The following is a 19,298-nucleotide window of genomic DNA, read 5'->3' on the forward strand; positions in this document are numbered from 1 at the left end:
TAAACTTCAGGTGTTTGAGAGCCACAAGACATGAACAAATATCACACACGTTTTTACTGTTACATGCACATATTATTCCAAAAATGTTATATGAATGTTAAGAAAAACATGTATGTAACAATATTTATTCGTATATGTAGTTTTTTATTTAACTTTTATATTGTTATGCAACGAGGATCTCAACAAACATTTCCACAAGCCACTTTACACGTTAAAGAACCGCATGTGGCTCCAAGCCATGGTTTGGCCACCCCATCTATACACATTTTCTAGGGAGTAAGTCCTTACTTCCAAGAAAATATATATTAGAACTTTGGTCCACGAATTTGTGCACAGCAGTATTTATTATGAGGAATAAAAGGTACAGTTGTATAGTGTTTGGGGAATTATCATTTAAATTGTACTTCCACCTTATTGCACAAAGCAATGCTTCAGTAGGACACTTGTGGAAACACTGCAGGTTCATTAGGCTGTGGCAGCAGGGGGGGGGGGTGAGACAATTCTCAGCTGATCAGCCACACTCTGCCTCTGACAGACAGGTACAACCCAAATCCACTCTGCTTCATGACTCAGTTCTCCTGTTTACCAAACACTCCCATAGCTAAAGCTTGGAAAGTACACATATGTATTCCCTAGGAAGAGAAAGATTCCACTACTGTCCTTATTTGTTGGATTCACAGCCCACTATATCCCAGAGGGTATGTGCATTGTGTGTGTCCCTGTGTTTTCACATACACACACACACCCGAGTTAATTATTCCTAGATAGTTTAGAGAAGTGCTGAAATAGAACAACCTCGTCCCCATTGTTGCAAATTAACAGGAAAGATGTATTACCAGGCTCATATTCTTACCTACTCTTCCTATACGATCCCATTCCCATCTTTCTAGATATCTTCAGTGCCAAGTTTAGGGCCAAACTAAACATAAGGACAGCCACATTTGTTGTTCACATATCTGTTCCATTCATGGATAAAGGAAGGGCAGGGGTCTACTTTGACAGAGGTAGGAAACTCCTCTAACACAAGGAATATGCCCAGTCTGCTAGAGAGTTAATCCCACAACTACAATTCAATTTTTCCAGGACAAGGCTGCAAACGGGAGTTTTGCAATCCTCCTCTCATGCAGGCAGCACCACTTGTGCCAACTTCATGTGTGTTACTGTACTATGACACTGGTAACACGGAATGGGTGAGCTGATATATGGAATGAATTCTCTGCAGCCTTCAAAAAGACTAACCTGAGCAAGGCAGATATTCCCTCAAGGTCACTAAACAGTGTCAATCATCACTCTAGACTCATACGGAATGTCCATTTCAAAAGCAGGGTCAACAATAAGATGTGGTAAGGAAAGACTACAGGCCCTTCACAGGAATTCACCCTCTCATCAACCTCCTCAGTGCATTAAGTGGGAACATTCTTTGCTTGCACTGCAATCAGCAAGACACTTATTACAGCTGATCCCATCCAGTAACTTTCATCCAGCACTAGTTACTATTCTTGATCCTTTTCCATTCTCACTGCATTCTACTCCTTTTTTTTTTAAACTCTTAATACCAGTGACTGAGTCTGAGTGCAAGTTTCCTGGGCTCATTGATCCAGAACTGCCTCAGTTATTCTTCACCTCAGACATTATCTACAACCATTAAGGTAGACTTTGATGACCTTCTGCAAGAGGGTGGCTGTTTATAAACCCACTGTGGGGCAGGGGGGGTGAACTGTAGCCATGTGAAACATTTGGCCAATGGAAGGTGGCACGTGGGTTCAAATCAAAAGTAGTATGGCCAGCTTGTGCTAGGACACTGTTACTTTTCTGAACCATTACCTGTACGTCCTCATCTAACAGTCCTGGCAGAATTTTGCTTTTAAAGATAGAGGTGAAACAAAATTCTGAGGACCAAACTACACAAGACTGATCACATCTCCAGTCCTTTTTAATGTCTTTAAAAACCATCTACGGGGCCCTTAATTTGTATCTGGATCATGTTTGCCCCCAAGACTTCCACAACCCAACAGATTAAGGGCCCTATTTACAAATGGGGATACCTCACCCACATTATTGTCTCAGGGTCAAATCTTATCCAATTTTCCACCACTGCTGCAGCTGTGCCAATGGGACATGTGCTGCATCCTGCAGTGGGAGGGGGGCAATTATGAAGGCCTCCTCCAGGTAAGAGAGCATTTGTTCCCTTTCCTCAAGGCTGCATTGCAGCTGCACTGGCACTGGAATGTTGGATAGAATTGGGCCCTCAGCCTGCCTAACAATGTTCCTCTTAATTCTTCCTCACTCATCAGTCCACTTCTGCTCTGAAGACACTTCTTTTACCTTTAAACCATTTTGGCTGAGAAAAGGATACTGAAAATGAGGGTGAGGAAGGCCAGAACTGAAAGGATGCTGCGCAGGTGGCCAGTCCAGTAAAGACTTCTGGATTTTGCCATGCGGTAAGTCAGAATCGACTGGAAGAACAAAAAAAGCATGCTGGTAGGGAATGCCAAGCCTGCTCCGATGTAGTGCAACACTTTCGCATGGTCCACCTGAGAGAGAAAGAGAGAGAGAGAGAAGTAGAACCTGTTCAAGACTCTGTCACCACCAGGCAGGACTCTAATTGCCCAGTTTCAGAACTAGCCTACACATGCAGTACAATGAGGTGGAAGAATTCCGAGCTGGCAGAGTATACTGCAGCCCTTCAGACTGCAAATGAGGGATGCCATTTTTGAAGACGTCTCTATGTAAAACATTCCCAGCAACTAAAGAACAAAACCCCCTAGCACATCAGAGACAAAGGTTCTAGCCCTGCCTGTTCCCTCTGCGCAAGTTTTATATTTGGACAGTTTTCTATTTGTTTTTAAATGAACGGCAAAATTCAAAAATCTGATTCCCATCTTTATTCTGCAGGAATACAGCCCATATTACTACCTCAGCACTTCACTACATTTCGACTTAATTTTGCCGCAAGTACAATCCAAGTTTTAGACTCTGACTGGTTAGCATCTCTTTTTGTAAAAACCATAAATACACTTCCTTTGTCGGATTGGCTGGCCAATCGGGACCTCTGTTTCACACATGTACTCATTCTCTCCCACCTTCTCCCTCTCCCCAGATTTGCTATTTTCATGTTGTCAGGGCCCCCTTCAGAGGTCCACAGTGCAATCCTATGCATTATCTACTTGGAAGTAAGTTCCACTGAGTTCAGCGAGTCTTACTTCTAGGAAAGTGTGTATAGGACTGCAGCCCCAGTCATCTACCATGAGGCCTCTTTCTCCTTATAGAGATGGATATCTATCAAGCTTACCAGCTTTGCTTGTTCAAATGTTTTATTATCATAACTATTTGAGATGTTAAGGTTGTTAGATGTCATGGGATTCTGACAACGCAGAAATTTCAGAATTACCAGCGAAACTCTAGCTGTTGGGCATCTGTCTATTAAGCCAGAATTTGTTGTGTGCTTCTACCCTCTTTTCTATCACTTGTACCCTGAGATTTTCAGCCACATTTATTACAAAAAAAAAAAAATCAAGTAGTACCTTTTCAAATCACTAATTTTCATATAGCATATCTTAGGTTAAGGTAATTCATAGCATTTTCCTGCAGATGTAAATATTTATTCTATTCATCCTTATTTTAAAAGGGGCAGTAACCAATATTACAAATTGCATGGAAGAGAGAGAAGTAAACAAGCTGAGCCAAGGTCACGTTTGTGACACTGCAAGTAAACATACCAGTAGCTGCTGACATTTTGTCAAGTGCCTGTCTCCCACTCCCAGTTTCCTACACTAAACAGAAATTCCACTCTTGATCTCACAGTCAGTCCCTAAAGCTCTGGTTTCATGCATTAGTACAATCGCCATCAGATGAGATCTCCTTTCAAGGTCCAGGAGTGACTATGGGTCCAGAATTAGAATTCTCAGTCTTCCTTTATGGGATCATAATTGGGATCTTCACTTCTCTGAGCTTTGTGACAAAAGTAGCCATCTCTCCACACTGGAGGTAGCCTCTACAAAACATCAGATTCCCCAAATCTTTCCACTTCCTTGCCTGCATGCCTTCCTTGCCTGCATGCCTGCAAGACAAACCCATCGGAGCAGTCTGAGACTGGCAGTTTCTCAGTACAGTAAGGGGATGGGTTACCAGGAAGCACTAAAAATGTTTCTCTGCATATTGTATCTGGAAGTATCTCTGTGCAGCTGTGAATCTGGAACTTGCTGCAGAAAAAAAGGAGTGATGCAGTTGACCAGTAGCCAAGGCCTGGCATCATTCACAGTCGGTCAAAGGGCTAAGGACAGCTTGTTGCCAAGAGGCTTTTTAGAGGATGGTCTTGGCTGATCTGACTTCAATTAAACGAACATTTCTTGATCCCTGTAAAGAATAGGTTGAGGCAGGAGGAGAAACATCAGACACTATAAGAAAGCAGCAGCTGCCCAAACATTTTTTACACAGCACTTTTTCCCAGGCATCTCTTCACTTAGAGCAAACATCCAAGGCACAGCTAACAACGAAGGGAGAGCAAATACGGCCATCATTAATTTGCCTGAGCCCTCTGGTAACAGCAGCTTCCCAGTTCAATGCTTGGCTCCTTTCAACCATTTGAAAAGAGGCCAGGTCACTGGCAGGGATTAGGACAACCTCAGAAACTCCACCAAGATATAGTTCTTTAAACAAATATCTCTAAAATATTATAAAACCACCAAAGAGTAGTAGCAAGGACAGGGGAGGGATAAGATAGACAGCAACAAAAATGCAGCAAAGTAATGAAAAAGCCAATAGTATTTCATTACTTGATTAAAAAATGCACTTGTTTGACATGAGTGTCGTCCCCAGTCAAACTTACACATGTGAAATCAGTCTCAAGTACACCTCTCTCCTGCCGAGTGCACATACGTGAAAGACAGAAATGCAACTTTAAATGCTCTTATACCCAGTTTTTAAAACTGATTTATGGCCACACAAGGTCAATTTACAATCGCATTCCAACCTTCCAGTGATGTTTGTGCTACCTGTAACCAGACATGTTCTATCTGTAAATTTTTATTCCGCCACCTGCCATCCTACTTCACAGAGTTGTAAACATTCCAAGAACAGCTTTTAAAAAAAAAAAAATCTCCTTGCTTCTTTGGTTGCTGTCAAGGAGATAGTTTCCCCCTCCCCCTTTTTCTTGTTTATAAGTTAGAAAATAATTCTAATGCATTTCTGCCTCTCACAGAATGAACTCTGAATTTTGTCATTCAAAAATCATTGCACTCACCAACAGTAAGTACATAGAGATATGTAGGTTAAACTACACATTGTTGGACACCAACGTGCTTATGAGAGGGGTATGTGTGACTAGATAGTATCCAGATCAGAGACATCCATGAGAATGTAAGCCCCCACTTCCTCATGCCATAGTTCTGATCCACAAGGGACACCATAGGTGCTATTTAGATAAGCATACACATAAGGTGTAATGTGACCCAGAGAAAGACAAAGGCACAAAGGACCCATCTTGGCAAACTAGAGAAAATATGAGAAGGAAGCAAGAAGGAAGGACATAAAAGAGAAAGAAAGCCCACTTTTCTCTCTTAAGTGAATGGAAGAGAAGAAGTGGGATGAGCAGAACTACTGCAAGTGCAGTAAAGGAAAATGGACAGCATTTGCCTTCCTGAAGGTATCTCCATCCCACATACTGCCCTAACAAACAGGCACCTCATTTTCTTCAGTGCCCTAGATCGGGGTAGCCGAACTTGCTTAATGTAAGAGCCACACACAATAAATTTCAGATATTTGAGAGCCACAAGAAAGATGTTTGACAGCAGCAATGTTTAAGCCATTTCTGCCCAATGTTGCATATTCACAACAGGGAGAAAATGTATATACCTGTGGGCTGGGCAAAAATGGGTGAAGAAGAATTTAAATTCTTAAATATATTTACTCACCATGAACATTAAACTTTGGTTTGAATCCAGTGGAGTCCAAATTTATACCCAGTCAATAATTATGAAGCTAAAAAAAATTTATTTGCTGATGCTGCAACTGCCTCCCATGGTCAAGGTCCCAACTTACCAGTCCAATTCGGGGGGGGGGGAGATTTGGGAAGTCGGCATTGCCCCCTCTGCCTCCTTACCTCTTCTCCAGGCCTTAATCAGTGCTGGGGAGGGGAGATGTGGTCACTGTTGCTCCCCGCCCACCCACCTCTTATCCTGGCCTGGAACGGGGGGGGTGTCCCCCCTACCATCCCTGCCACCTCCTTGTAGGGTAGAGGGGATCCACTCAGATTATAAGTTGCAGCAAACAAACAAAAAAGGGGGGCATGGGGACATCTGCATGCTTAGTGCATGCACGCTGGTGGATGGGACAGCAGAATGTGAGCAAAGGAGTGGCATCTTTTCATAACTTTTCAGGTAGTGGATCAGCTGGGACTGCTCCTGACTGCAACCTTCCTTCAGCTTTGCTGCCTCTGGGTTTCTGACAGTTAAGCTTTTTTACCTTCTGGTATGCCTTTTCAGTCAACAGCTTGTCCCACAAAACTACACTTCTGTGAGGATTTGCACCCCAGTTGATAGTTCCCAGGTCTCTTACAAAAGCTTAAGTGCAAATATTTGGATAGCAGCCAGTCACCATCAAGAGGCTTCGTGCCAGAGGTACCACACAGTATTGATTGGTACAGCCATATCTATAACCCAAATTGGCTCCTCTTTGGTCTTTCTAGACAAGGAGAATGTTGCCTTACCTGAAAGTTGCCTACTATAATGAGGCCAGCTGCACAGATCCAGCCAGAAGCCAGTCCCAAGGTGTTGAGAAGGGAAGAGCCATAATGTTCTATCACATGTGCATATCTCAGCAGGCCGACCAGCACCACTAGGAGAAGGAAACAAAGGTCAGCTTCAACCACTGGCTGAAACCTGTCCACTCAGACTGCAAACAAGAGACCCACCATCCTGCTCCAGCAAAAAATAAGGAAAATGGCAAAAATATCCAGGCTTCACACCTGGACATTCACAACAGCTGGCAAAAGAATGAGAGCCTGCCAGACAGTGTCCAGAGAGAATAAGTAGGGTTGTTGGTCCTCTACAATTTCATGCAAGAAGAAATCTCCAGTTTCACACCTTCAGTGCAATGTTGGGATGTCTAATAATTCCAGTTCTTATTTTAAAAAAGGAAAATTGACTCTTGGGTTATGAATATACATTTCAAACCATGGAGGCAGCATCATCAAACTCCTGTGTACAAGGCACAGAGAAACTGTAGCATGTATGACTTGTCTCTTCTTCACAGCCTTCCATCAATATTTCCCTCTTCAGGCACCTCAACCATTTTTCCATAATTTGTGTTCTGGTGGTGGCCTGCTCCTTGCCAAAAATAATCCAAATGCAAACATGGGTGCGTTTTTAGTTTCCACTGCAGCCTGTAGTTTCTGAGTGGTCTGCACTGATGCCAAGCCAAGCAACAAAGCAATTCCATAAAACACTCGCAAACACTAGCATCAGATCTTAAAGTTAAACTCTTGGCAAGACCTTTCTTGTTCCAAACACAAAAACCAAACAGGATTATGCAAACGTGCTCAGCTTCTTACATTTTGCTTTCCTTGGCACAAGCTTTGGATGTCTGACAGAAAGTATGAGGCACTCTGCACTCAAGCAGTTTAGATGAAGGCCGAGGATGTTTTCAAGCCTAAAAATGGGAACTTGGTTGGAGTTGATCCTGCATCTACCCCACCCAAGGGCCCTCACCATACAAGCAACATTCCGTAGCCTTCTCCATTGACCACATATCATTGGGCCATGCTGAGAATCCAGGGCCAGCCAGATCACTCAAGCTATAGTCATTCCCACCTTTCCTCTGTGACAAAAACTCACCCATGAACGAACCCAGGCTGCAGATCAGACTGAAGAAGCAGCTCTCTGGGGGTAACGTGCCACACTTGCTGTAGGGAGGAAACATCAGGGAATGTAACTCTCATAAGACCATAAAAGGAAGCAGCTTTTTGATTTTTTGGACACTCTAGGCCAGGGGTGCCCAAACCCCGGCCCTGGGGCCACATGCGGCCCTCGAGGTCTCTCAATGCGGCCCTCAGGGAGCCCCCAGTCTCCAATGAGCCTCTGGCCCTCCAGAGATTTGTTGGAGCCCACACTGGCCCGACGCAACTGCCCTCAGCATGAGGGCAACTGTTTGATCTCTTGTGTGAGCTGTGGGATGAGGGCTTCCTCCACTGCTTGCTGTTTCATGTCAGTGATGCAGCAGCAAGGAAAGGCCAACCTTTCTTTGTGCAAGGCCTTTTATAGGTCTTGAGTTATTGCAAGACCTTCATTCATTCATTCATTCATATAAGTTCGTCTTTAATATATTCATGTATGTAAACTTATGTAAATTTATTCAAATTTTAAATGTAAAAATTTTCCCCGGCCACCAACACAGTGTCAGAGAGATGATGTGGCCCTCATGCCAAAAACTTTGGACACCCCTGCTCTAGGCAAATGATGTATCACATGAAGACCAGTTCCCGCTTCTTAAAAATTCAGCTCTATGTCAAATTAACACTTTCTAGATAGTCCAAGCGAATTAAGGAATACTATCTAATAGGTGATGCAATACTTTGTGGCTCTCTCCAAGGTCTTCAGAGATCAAAATTCCTTACCTGACAAGAGGAACATGATCTGGTGTGCAGCAGGAAATGGGGCTATCCATTTCACAAGACTGGTTGTAAATCCTGTAAAGGAGAATGGGATGAAAATATGTTGCATGAATCCTTTGCGCCACTGAATTATGCAATCATTTGAGAAACTGTTTTTCAGCCCTTCCAAATTGTGGTAAGTGGCATTCTTCATCCATGCAGTCACACATACAGGAATCCTGCACCTGAAGACAGCCAAAGGTGAGGGTCTGTCCCTCTCTGTCACCAAGTTGTGGCTACAAACCTTGCTCCACTGAAGCAAAGCAATTTGGGGTGCCGACATGGAAACGGCAGAATACACAATTAACACAGACTGGCAAAGTATAAATTAGAACCAGCATCTGATGACTTGTCGAAGTACAGCAAGAGATGGGTGCTGCCGGGAATGTCTGAACTTGAACCTAATCAGAAGGCGTAGGGCTTGCAAGTTGCAAGCACTCAATATTCCCCTCACCACAAAAAAAAACCCAGACAGCCATGATCTGCCCTGCTTCTACCCAACCTTAATTTATATACCACAAAATTATACGAATTATAATTATAAATTAGATGAATGCCAGAATGCAGGCATCTGCATTCCCCTGCCTACCTGCCTGCCCACTCTCTCTCTCCCCCCAAACCACAGAGCTCTTGGTTCAATTCAACATTATCATTTTGTTGTTTATGCTACAGAAGCAATTGAAAACATGGTGGATTCTTTCCATCTAAGTCAGAAGAAAGTACTTTACAGGAAATGGTATGGATATGTATATTTTATCTTCCACTTTTAATCAAATATTTGCCAGATGGAAGAGCAGAATCAAACTAAATACAGTCCCTTTCTCAGCTGAACTGTTTGGGGAAAAGAGTCCCTGCTGCCATTTCTCAGCCTCATCTCCCCCTGTACATTCTGTATCTCCGCTGGAATAATTTCACCCTTGGCTAAGTTTAAAAATGGTACAGAGACTGTTGCGGAGCTTTGTGAAAGCTGGGGCAGAATTATGTTCAGAATTCCACTCGATGGTTGGCAACCTTCAGTATCGAAAGACTATGGTATAAGCCTACAGCACCTGGTATTCCCAGACGGTCTCCCGTCCAAGTACTAACCAGGCCTAACCCTGCTTAGCTTCCAAGATCAGGGAGCTCATCTTAGCCTTTACTGTAGAAACTTCTGTAGTGCTTCATAATTAATGGAGAGACTTTTCTGCAGGATCAAAATAAAAAGTAAAGAAAACCTCAAGTGCCTACCACAGTTTTAAGTCACCAAGATATTCCCAAAAGCTTTTGAAGTACTACCAGATCTTCCCACTTGATCAATGGGAGAGGACAGCTCAAGATAACTCTGCTACCCTTCCTACTCCCACCCTGCAATAAAGGTTAAAGTTCCACCTTCTTTGTTTGTTTTCATATGTTAAAAGTTTAGATGAGCCAGAGTGGAAGACAATCTTCCTAGAACTAAAACAAACTCACAGGTTCACAAAACTGAGTGGAGGTTGCTTTGTTGGCATTCGCCTCTGGAGCTTTTTGACCTCTCAAAACCCACAGAAGCAAAAAAAACCAGTGAAACTGCCTTTCCCACAGCAGAACAGACAATACAGGCTTCATGCTATTTGTCACAAGTGGCAGTACAACCATATTCCACATGGCAATCACAACAGCAATGGATATGCAACCTAAAGGATTACAATTGCATTTTCCCAGAAACAAAGAACTAACCAAGATCTGAGTACTGGGCAAATGTGATACCTCAAATACCCATCTCAAGAGGAAATTTGGGGCACAAGTATTACAAATGCTTTTTATTGCATGGACATTCAAAAAAAGTAGCTGCATGGGAACATCATGAGCTTTTAACGCTCAATGCTGGGGAAGACAACTGTGTAAAAATAAAACCAGCATCCGCAAAAAGATTGAAGTGTTGCAGATGTGAAACATTTAAGACTGTTCATTTGTCAGTGAACTGTGTCAATAAATATACATTTATTTAATAGACAGAGCTGTACATTATATTCATTAAAATTAGGGTAAATCAGTGCACCTTAACTTTTATACTGGAGGAGGTCTTCACTGAACTGCCAAATGTGACAAAAGGGAGGCATTCAGAGTATTTTTTGGCCCCAAGCAGACACTGTCAGTAAAGTGTAACTACTTGTTCTATTCCTCATGAAAGTCCATTCCTTTTCTGAGGTCATTGGTTAGACAGGGTGGACGTGAGTTCCAAGGGAGAAAAAGAAGAGTCTAGCTCTTGCTTCCTCAAGAACTTGAAACAGAAAGTGTCCAGACACGCCTACATTTTTCTCCACAAGCATGAAGGCCACTAACTTGCTCCTTTAAGAAAAAGCTATAATTCTGAAACAAGGAAAAGATTCTGCACGATAAATGGCAGGCTGCATGAACAGGGGTGTAATTAGGGTAAATGCAAACTTTCAGGCCTTGAGGCCTCTCATCCTTGGCTAGACATCAATTTGTCTCACCCAAGCAGCTCAATTCTGCTTTGAGAGACTGCAAACACAGAGTCTAAAAATAAGTTTCCCTGTTACTTTTTAATGCCAAATCAAGGCATTCTCCCCATTACTGGCAAGGAGCAGAGTACAAGAAATCAAGCTAAGATCGGTCAAGTGGTCCATCCCACCACTCTGGAAAACCCACACACACACACTAACAGAAATGTCACCAACTGTGCAGAACAGCCTCTTACCAGTTATGGACTGGGCAGATGTGATTGTTGGAGAGTGCCATGGCATATCTGTAGGGAACAAAAAGAGATAAGTAGTTATGCTTTACAATCTCATTCAAAACACTCAGCAATCATCTCGTAGCTCTGTGCTTTACATAGCATCCACACCCGCCATGCTCAACAGCGCACATCAACAGTGTGCAATAGACAGGCTATTCCAGGAAGTCCAAATCCCTCTTCAGGCATAGATATGAGATGCAGCCTTCTGCAGTTACTTCTCTTGGCCTCAGTTGCCCACCTGTAAAAATACGTAGGTTGGTGGAACCTTTATAGCAAAGCCACATCTTGGCCATAACGTTTCATACATCTGTGCTGTTTCAATCTGCGGTCTGTGAGTTTCCACTGAGTTCATACATAACATCTGTCAGTAACCAGGCCCCATTACAGTTCCCGATCTGTAAAGTGGGAATAGTGATCAGCTTCACAGGGCTAAGGAACTACCCATCCAGGGAAGCTGTTACAGCTGATGGCCTTGTTGTCTCTCAAGTCAATAGTAGTCACAGGGGCCATTCATATTGTCACAGGTGCCAGGTGCCATTCATATTGGCACCATCACATGCAGGGAGGGGTGCTTTAACCCTTGCCCTGCCATAATTCCTATCTGAATTGAGAGTTCAATGGCTGCTAATTACTCAGAAAAACACATGCCTTCATCCCCAATAACAGGCTGCCCATAGCATGTAGTTTGGCCCTGAAAAATTGAACAAGCACTAAACTTAAAAGTTGTGTGTCAACTAAACAATCATACTCCCTTAGTCCCCACTTTCCTATTGTCCACTTTCAAAAGTCACTTTCTGTCTTGCTGCTCCATCTGTTCATCCCTCTGTCCTCAAGAGACCAACTTACTGGAACACCTTCCATGCTTCTTTTAGCCTGCTGTGTGATCCTCTCAATAGCATCCAAGGCATCCTAAGGAAATGAAACAGTCTCCCTATCTTAAGCTTCAGTTGGGAGTGTGTTGTCTAGAGTGACTGAGCTGCCTTGGACTGCCAGCGCCGTATGAGCATCTGGGACTGCCATAGGTTTATTGACCAAGAAGCGGATCTGCACAAAAATCACAAAAAATTCTTCTCTCCTCAAATCCTTGAGACTACTGCGTCGACAGGAGCAAATGCTGACAGGACTGATCACACAACGCTGCTTGAAAACCATCAGGGTGAAGCAAAAGTTTGTTCTATCACTTGACAAAACTTAAGACTAAATTTATTCTGGAGAGTAACGGGGCTCCCCATGCAGACCTGGCAACCTCAGTCACAGCAACACAGCTCACCTTTTCTCCCCCCAAGCACTTTCAACTACTAAAACAAGCCTCCACACAGTTGTATGTTGAGCAGCAACAGTAAATGGAGCCTAGCAAAGTTGGAACTGAATATTAGAAGTGATACAACAGCAGGGTGGGACCTCAGGTCTGAGGATCTTTGCTAAGGGAAGTGTGTCAAACCCAGCTAGCTCCCCTGCCAACCCCCCCAAAATGACTATGATTCTAGAGCCCAGCACGTGTTCCTGCCTGCAAGCACTCAGTATAGGATTTTTCCTGCTAATCCCTATCCTTTAGCACTGTAGGACTGAGTGCAGAAAGGCAATCCATGCACAAACCACCACTAAAAAAAATACATGTGAATCATTTTTCACAAACATGTTTATTAGCATCCCATGAAATACACATTAGCAAACTCAAAAGGGGCACAGCAATTCAGGAAGGGTATTGCTCCGAAGGCCAGACAACATGTGACATTTAAAGACTATAATAAAGATATTAGCCCTACTTTTTCCTTAGTCAATAGCAGCAGGATTAGCTTTCCCCATAGATCAGGCTGTCCGTGGCAGGGGAAAGGTTAAAGGCAACCAGTCTTCTATCATGGTCCCAATATGCACAGAGGATCTAGCTGCTGTTGACTGAAGAAAAATTAAGGCCACTGGAACTATTAACACATTAAATGTCACATTTAGTTTGGTCTAAGAGAGCAGCCAGACCGGGAACATATAATTTTTTGTACCATCTGTTGCTGCATGCAAAGGGGGGACCCAGCCTGCATCATGCTCCATAATTATTCACTGTTCATTGTTGGACCAACGGAGAGAGGATACTCCACAGAGGGATGCAGATACCAGAACTCCTCCAGGTCCCTTCCAGTACGATGATGTTATGAGCAACACGGTGTGGTCCAACAGAAGGAAGGGCTGTGGGGCCTTCCTGTGCTCTAGCTCTGGAGACAAGGACATGTAAGCTATAAGCATCCAGTGATTGTACAAGCCAAAGCATGTTGCAAATGCCGAGTTTGTGAGGCTTTCGACCACTGACATGCTTAGATAGCACTCGTACCACATCCTTCACTCTCCACTAAACAGGAAACATTACTAACTGTGCACTTTTGATAGTTGATACGACTCCGGTTGGTGTTGCTACCCATTGAAAGCTGATTTTTTTTGAAAATAGTAATTTCCCTGAGACATGGAATCTCTTCCCATCAAGCCTACAGTAAGCAGGCAATCCACCCCTCAAGCCCACAGTGTGGTTGCAGAGCTCTGGATGGTGCCAGGATGGTGTAGTCACTGTACGTGCAAGGAAAGCACCCTACAGGTAGACAACAGCTGCGATACAAGGACATCTGCGAGAGGGATCTGAAGGCCTTAGGAGTGGACCTCAACAGGTGGGAAACCCTGGCCTCTGAGCGGCCCGCTTGGAGGCAGGCTGTGCAGCATGGCCTTTCCCAGTTTGAAGAGACACTTGGCCAACAGTCTGAGGCAAAGAGGCAAAGAAGGGAGGCCCATAGCCAGGGAGACAGACCAGGGACAGACTGCACTTGCTCCCGGTGTGGAAGGGATTGTCACTCCCGACTCGGCCTTTTCAGCCACACTAGACGCTGTTTCAGAACCACCACTCAGAGCGTGATACCAGAGTCTCTCGAGACTGAAGGTTGCCAACAGTAACAGTATGGTTCGGGAGCTGGATTTAGACCTGGAAGATCCAGGTTCAAATCCCCTCTCAGCCATGAAGCTTCCTGGGCGACCTCCGGCCAGTCACCATCTCTCAGCCTCACCTACCTCACAGGGTTGTTGCAAGGACAAAAGGAGCGGAGGAATCATGTACACCACCCTAAGCTCCTTGGAGGAAAGTCAGTATAAAAATGTGAAAAATACAGTAAGAATCTGTTTCACGCTCAACGTCTGCTATGCAAACCATATGCTCCAAGATATCATTCACCTACTGATTTCTGTGTAGCAGCAGCATGCATTGCATTTTACAGAGTACCAAACAAACAGAAAGGTACCTGTCCTACGGAGCTTACAATACAAGGTAGATAAAAATCATGTTTAAATTGTCAGTTACATTGACTATGTATAGGTGTGCTCCATCTAGCTTGAGGGAGGGGTTTAGGCACCAATCAAATTCCCTTGCTTCAGCATATCCTGAAGCTATACTGCTGTTGGGTATCTACAGTGACATGTCACATAATTTTAAGTTAGTGAAACCTGACATTAATGCAACTCCACCAGTGTAGGAGGTTGGGTGTTGGCTAGGGAGGCTCAGGGATGGACCAGAACTCAGTTGGCATCCTAAGCTCCTTCAGACCTCAGCCTCGCCTTGCTCCCCCTGTGACAGAACACCAACAACATTAGAGACAGGGTAAGTCAAGCCCTTCTTACTGAACTCAACTGAGAGTCAAAAGCTACAGCCAGCCTCCTTCTCCTCACTCCACCTACACAGACATGATGAAGCAAGCTCTGCCCCCAGCACTGACATGCTCTGCATCTCCACCCCTCTTGGGGAAGACATCTTCCATTTTAGACCATTTCTCCACCATTGTAAGGAACACTGGGCATTTGCCACTGCAGACAAAGTTATTCCAGAGGAGGTGGAGTGAAGCTGCACAGCGTACCAGCACTGGGGCTTACTAACACATTCCCATTCAGGCGGCAACTGTGGACACTTTCTGATGTGTAAAGCGAGGCCTGAACATTGCAGGCAGTTATGGAACATTCTTAGTCCTATGTCAGAAAACCCAGATACCAAACAGAGTTCACAGTTCAGTAATTCTGGCTTCATGCCTGGATAACTTAGTGGAGACTTGGTGAGGGGAAACCCAGTAAAAGGGGTAGTTCACACAAACCAGATAAGCTCAGTCGTCAGTGCAAACAGCTTGGTGTGGTAACCAGCAATGGAAGAGCATACAGCCAACTCTAGTCTTCTCTAAACTTTCACAGGCACCCTGCCTCAGGACCAACACCCAACAGGAACCTCTATTTTCATCCTCCAAGTGGACCATACTGCAAGGCTTCACACAGGGCTTCACACAGGAAAGCAAGGCAGGAGTACTTCGTGCTACAACATACCCCTGCTAATTGGGTAAGAGGCACTTTTTCAAGTGGGTGCTCCTTTTTTTAGCAGGGGGAGAGTAACTGGCCCACCTCACCCCAGCACTGTCTGTTCTAGTGGCTGTCTGCTGGTATTCATTTGCATCTTTTTAGATTGTGAGCCCTTTTGGGACAGGGAGCCATTTAGTTATTTGATTTTTCTCTGTAAACCGCTTTGTGAACTTCGAGTTGAAAAGCGGTATATAAATACTGTTAATAATAATAATAATAATACAACAGCTGCAAACATCTCCCATTTTCCTCCAACTTCTCCAAGATGTGGAAACTGCGTATTGGATCAACACCTTTCAGCACCTAGTAGCAGTGACTCTTGTATGTAATAATTCCACCGCACAGACAACCTGTTGTCTATGAAAACCAACACATGGGATAGCTTCCCAGCTAGTAAACAGCAAAGAGCAGAGGCGGCACTGTTGGTCACTCCATTTCAGCCACTGCTTTTATTAGCCAACCATTCACAGTCCTTTCGCCTAGCAGGAACAAAGCCTGGCCACAGGGAACAGAACAGGCGCTACAGCTCCTTACAGGGGAGAGCTGAGTATTGCCTCAATGGAGCAGTATCTGCCCCAACAGGTGAATCTTCAAATGTGGACCAGTGGAGGTGCTACAGATGGGGGAGAAAAGCCAATGCAAGGAATTTTGAAGAGCACATAGTTAGCGTCACACTAAACATGTACTGAGCAAGCAGGTCCAGGCCCTAATTGTGGCACTGGTTGACTGTTAATTGTTGCTGTTCCCAGTCCCAGTTCCATGCAGACAAGGTCTGCAACCTGATCAGTAGCACCCAGTGCAAATCCAAGTGTTCTCCATGGGAAAGTCAATTTTTTACTCTGGCAGAGTTCTTATACACTTGCAAACTGCTTGATTTAATTATACTATATAGCTAATGAAGCCATACCTAGGATGCTACGAGGAAGAAAGTTACATGTGCCATTTGTGGAGCAGCTTTCAGTGGCACAGGAATCTGACAAGGACAGAAGGTTGGCTGGTAATCTTAGTCATCTGTCTTGCTAGCAGAACTCACTCTGCCACCCACACTCAGAAAAAGCTTGGACTATGGCAGCTCTTCATCTGCATTTGCGTAAATAGGAAATAATTAAAAGAGCCTTTTCCTTGCTTGTGACTCATCTCAGTAGCCTTCAGAATGGGAATAGCACTGAAAGAAGGACCTGGAAGATCCTCCACCATTACACCTCAACTCAGGGTCGACATCATCTCTACTCTATGGCCACTTGGAGCTCAAGCAAGGGTAAGGCGCTAGGGCTCTCCACAACCCCTGCCCCTCTCGATTACTGTTGTTACAGTTAACCACACTGTTGGATGGTAGTAAGTGTGGGTGAATCGACTGCTATAAGAGTCATCAGTGTACTTGGGCATTGCATACTCTCACATGTGTCTTGGTTCAGGAAGCTCCTCCCAATGGTTTTGCTGGGTGATCGCATCAAAGACTCTAACAAAGGATCTCACATGCCAAAGCTATTGTACAGGTAGCCAGAAGCAAGACGGGTAGCCAGAAGCAAGATGGGTGCAATGGCTAGTGACCAGCACCCACCTCCACCTTGTAACTGGGTTACTTTGGGGGGAAAAGTACTCTTGCTGCCACCACTGAAAGTTGGAGAGCCAAGACAAAAGGAGGTTGCCTAGAAAAATCTCCTTCCAAAGTCAAAAAAAGAGTCCCAAAATCCAGGGACTCCCCTTAAATCAAACAGTGGCAGAATGTCAATGGTGTGGGAGATGTGATAACTCTACTGAAACCACGCAGTAAAATCACAGGAAGTTTATTAAGTTGCTAGAAAAGATATCAAAACAATGAAGGAAAGAAGAGGCAAGCATTAACAAAAAAGCAATGACAATCAAAAGGAAAAGGTTGGGGGTTCCCCCTTACTCATGTTGCTGCAAGTTCATCAGCCTTGTCCCATTCATTAGCAGGATGAGAGGCAAGCAAGCCCCATGAAACAGAATCAGACTCGGACAAATGCAACCAGGAAGGTGTGTGTGTTTTATAACCTGCAGGCATTAGCCCTGCTTTACTTGTGGGATTATATACAGGGGGGTGTCACCTGAACCACTTGAATTTCCCACTCCTGAAAATCAGGTGGGCCTCACAATCCAATGACCAGGCTCATAGCCTGGTCCTTTGTTTACTGGTCCATTTGGAAGGAAGATGCTGAAACAATACACAGCACAACAGTGCAAACTTGGCTACTTCTTATGACACAGCAGCTCTCTCAGCATGCTGAGGCATCACAGAAGCCTCCAGCATGCTAGAAAGGTCTAACAGAAGGGTCATTACAGCAATGCTGTTCCGCAGGGCTACAATTCCTTCTACAGAACTCTCCACCCTGGTACATACGGCTTATTCTGTGATCATCAGGAGTCATCCTCCTGACTGCTCCTGTGACTGTGTGGTAAGAAAGCTGCTCCGCATCACAGTGTGAGGTGTGGGTTCTACCTTCACCTCTTCTTTTGCTGGTCAGATGTTCAGAAGAGGAGCTGTGCCTTGGTTCTACACAGTGGAACTCAGCCTCCCACCTCCTCTTTCAGAGTTCATTCCCATTGACATAATGGGGAGGTCATGAGACTGCTTCCTGGAAGCTGTGTCTCCCATTGTTGCTTGTCCTCCTGCCTCCCTCCTTCTGCAAAAAAAGTCTTTCCCCTCACAGGGCCATTGTTTCGTCAGTAGGACCTGAACTCCTGTGCATGGCAGGGTTGGTTCTTCATGTATATTCTTTTCCAGCCAAAACATGGCATTGGTTGGGTACAGTGCCAAGAGTGCGTGTGTGTTCCCTTTCTTCCCTGTGTGTTTTCCCATCAAACAGATCTCCTGAAGGCTGAATGCAGTCTAAGCAACCAGTCTACCATCTGCAGAAATCACATGAGCATTACAGGGACAAAGCTTAAGCTAACTGTGTTCCAGCCATTCACACTGGTAAGGATGCTCTGTTGTGTGTGTGTGTCTGTGCAATGGTGTAGGGCAGGTCTGTCCAAACCCCAGCCCTGGAGCCACTTGTGGCCCTTGAGGACTCCCAATGCGGCCCTCAAGGAGCCCCTAGTATCCAATGAGCCTCTGTCCCCCCGTAAATTTGTTGGAGCCCGCACTGGCCCAACGCAACTGCTCTCAGCAGTTTGACCTCTCGCTCCCTCCACTGCTTGCTGTTTCACGTCTGTGATGCACTAGTAGCAGCAAAGGAAAGGCCAGCCTTGCTTTGTGCAAGGCCTTTTATAGGTCTTGAGCTATTGCAAAACCTTCTTTCATTCATATAAGTTCATCTTTAATATATTCATTTATGTAAACTTATGTAAATTTATTCAAATTTTAAATCTCAATTAATTCTTTTTTCCCTGGCCCCAGGCATAGTGTCAGAGGGATGATGTGGCCCTCCTGCCAAAAACTTTGGACACCCCTAGTGTAGGGCAACATCATGGAACTGATCCTCCATGTCCGCGAGCGGACTGGCTCCTTGGATACATGGCTAATAATAAGGGTGTGGTATCTGCATGCTGCATTATGATTGATGCCTGCTGGCCGTGCTGATGTAGTCTCTGGAAATGTTCTCT

The 19,298-nt window shown here is 44.5% G+C and overlaps 1 protein-coding gene across 1 annotated transcript in view; it reads right to left on the bottom strand.

Moving 5' to 3' along the window:
- Nucleotides 1-19,298, bottom strand: part of LOC136644905 (transmembrane protein 150A-like) — a 38,820-nt gene that overhangs the window by 3,671 nt on the left and 15,851 nt on the right. The window contains exons 2-6 of the mRNA XM_066621116.1: nt 11,325-11,372; nt 8,612-8,683; nt 7,833-7,900; nt 6,707-6,834; nt 2,357-2,534 (exon numbers count right to left, since the gene is read on the bottom strand). Of these exons, the coding sequence (XP_066477213.1) occupies nt 2,357-2,534; nt 6,707-6,834; nt 7,833-7,900; nt 8,612-8,683; nt 11,325-11,372 (494 nt within the window). The remainder of the gene's footprint in view (nt 1-2,356; nt 2,535-6,706; nt 6,835-7,832; nt 7,901-8,611; nt 8,684-11,324; nt 11,373-19,298) is intronic.

Source organism: Tiliqua scincoides, chromosome 3 (genome assembly GCF_035046505.1).
Source record: "Tiliqua scincoides isolate rTilSci1 chromosome 3, rTilSci1.hap2, whole genome shotgun sequence".
Taxonomy (NCBI): domain Eukaryota; kingdom Metazoa; phylum Chordata; class Lepidosauria; order Squamata; family Scincidae; genus Tiliqua; species Tiliqua scincoides.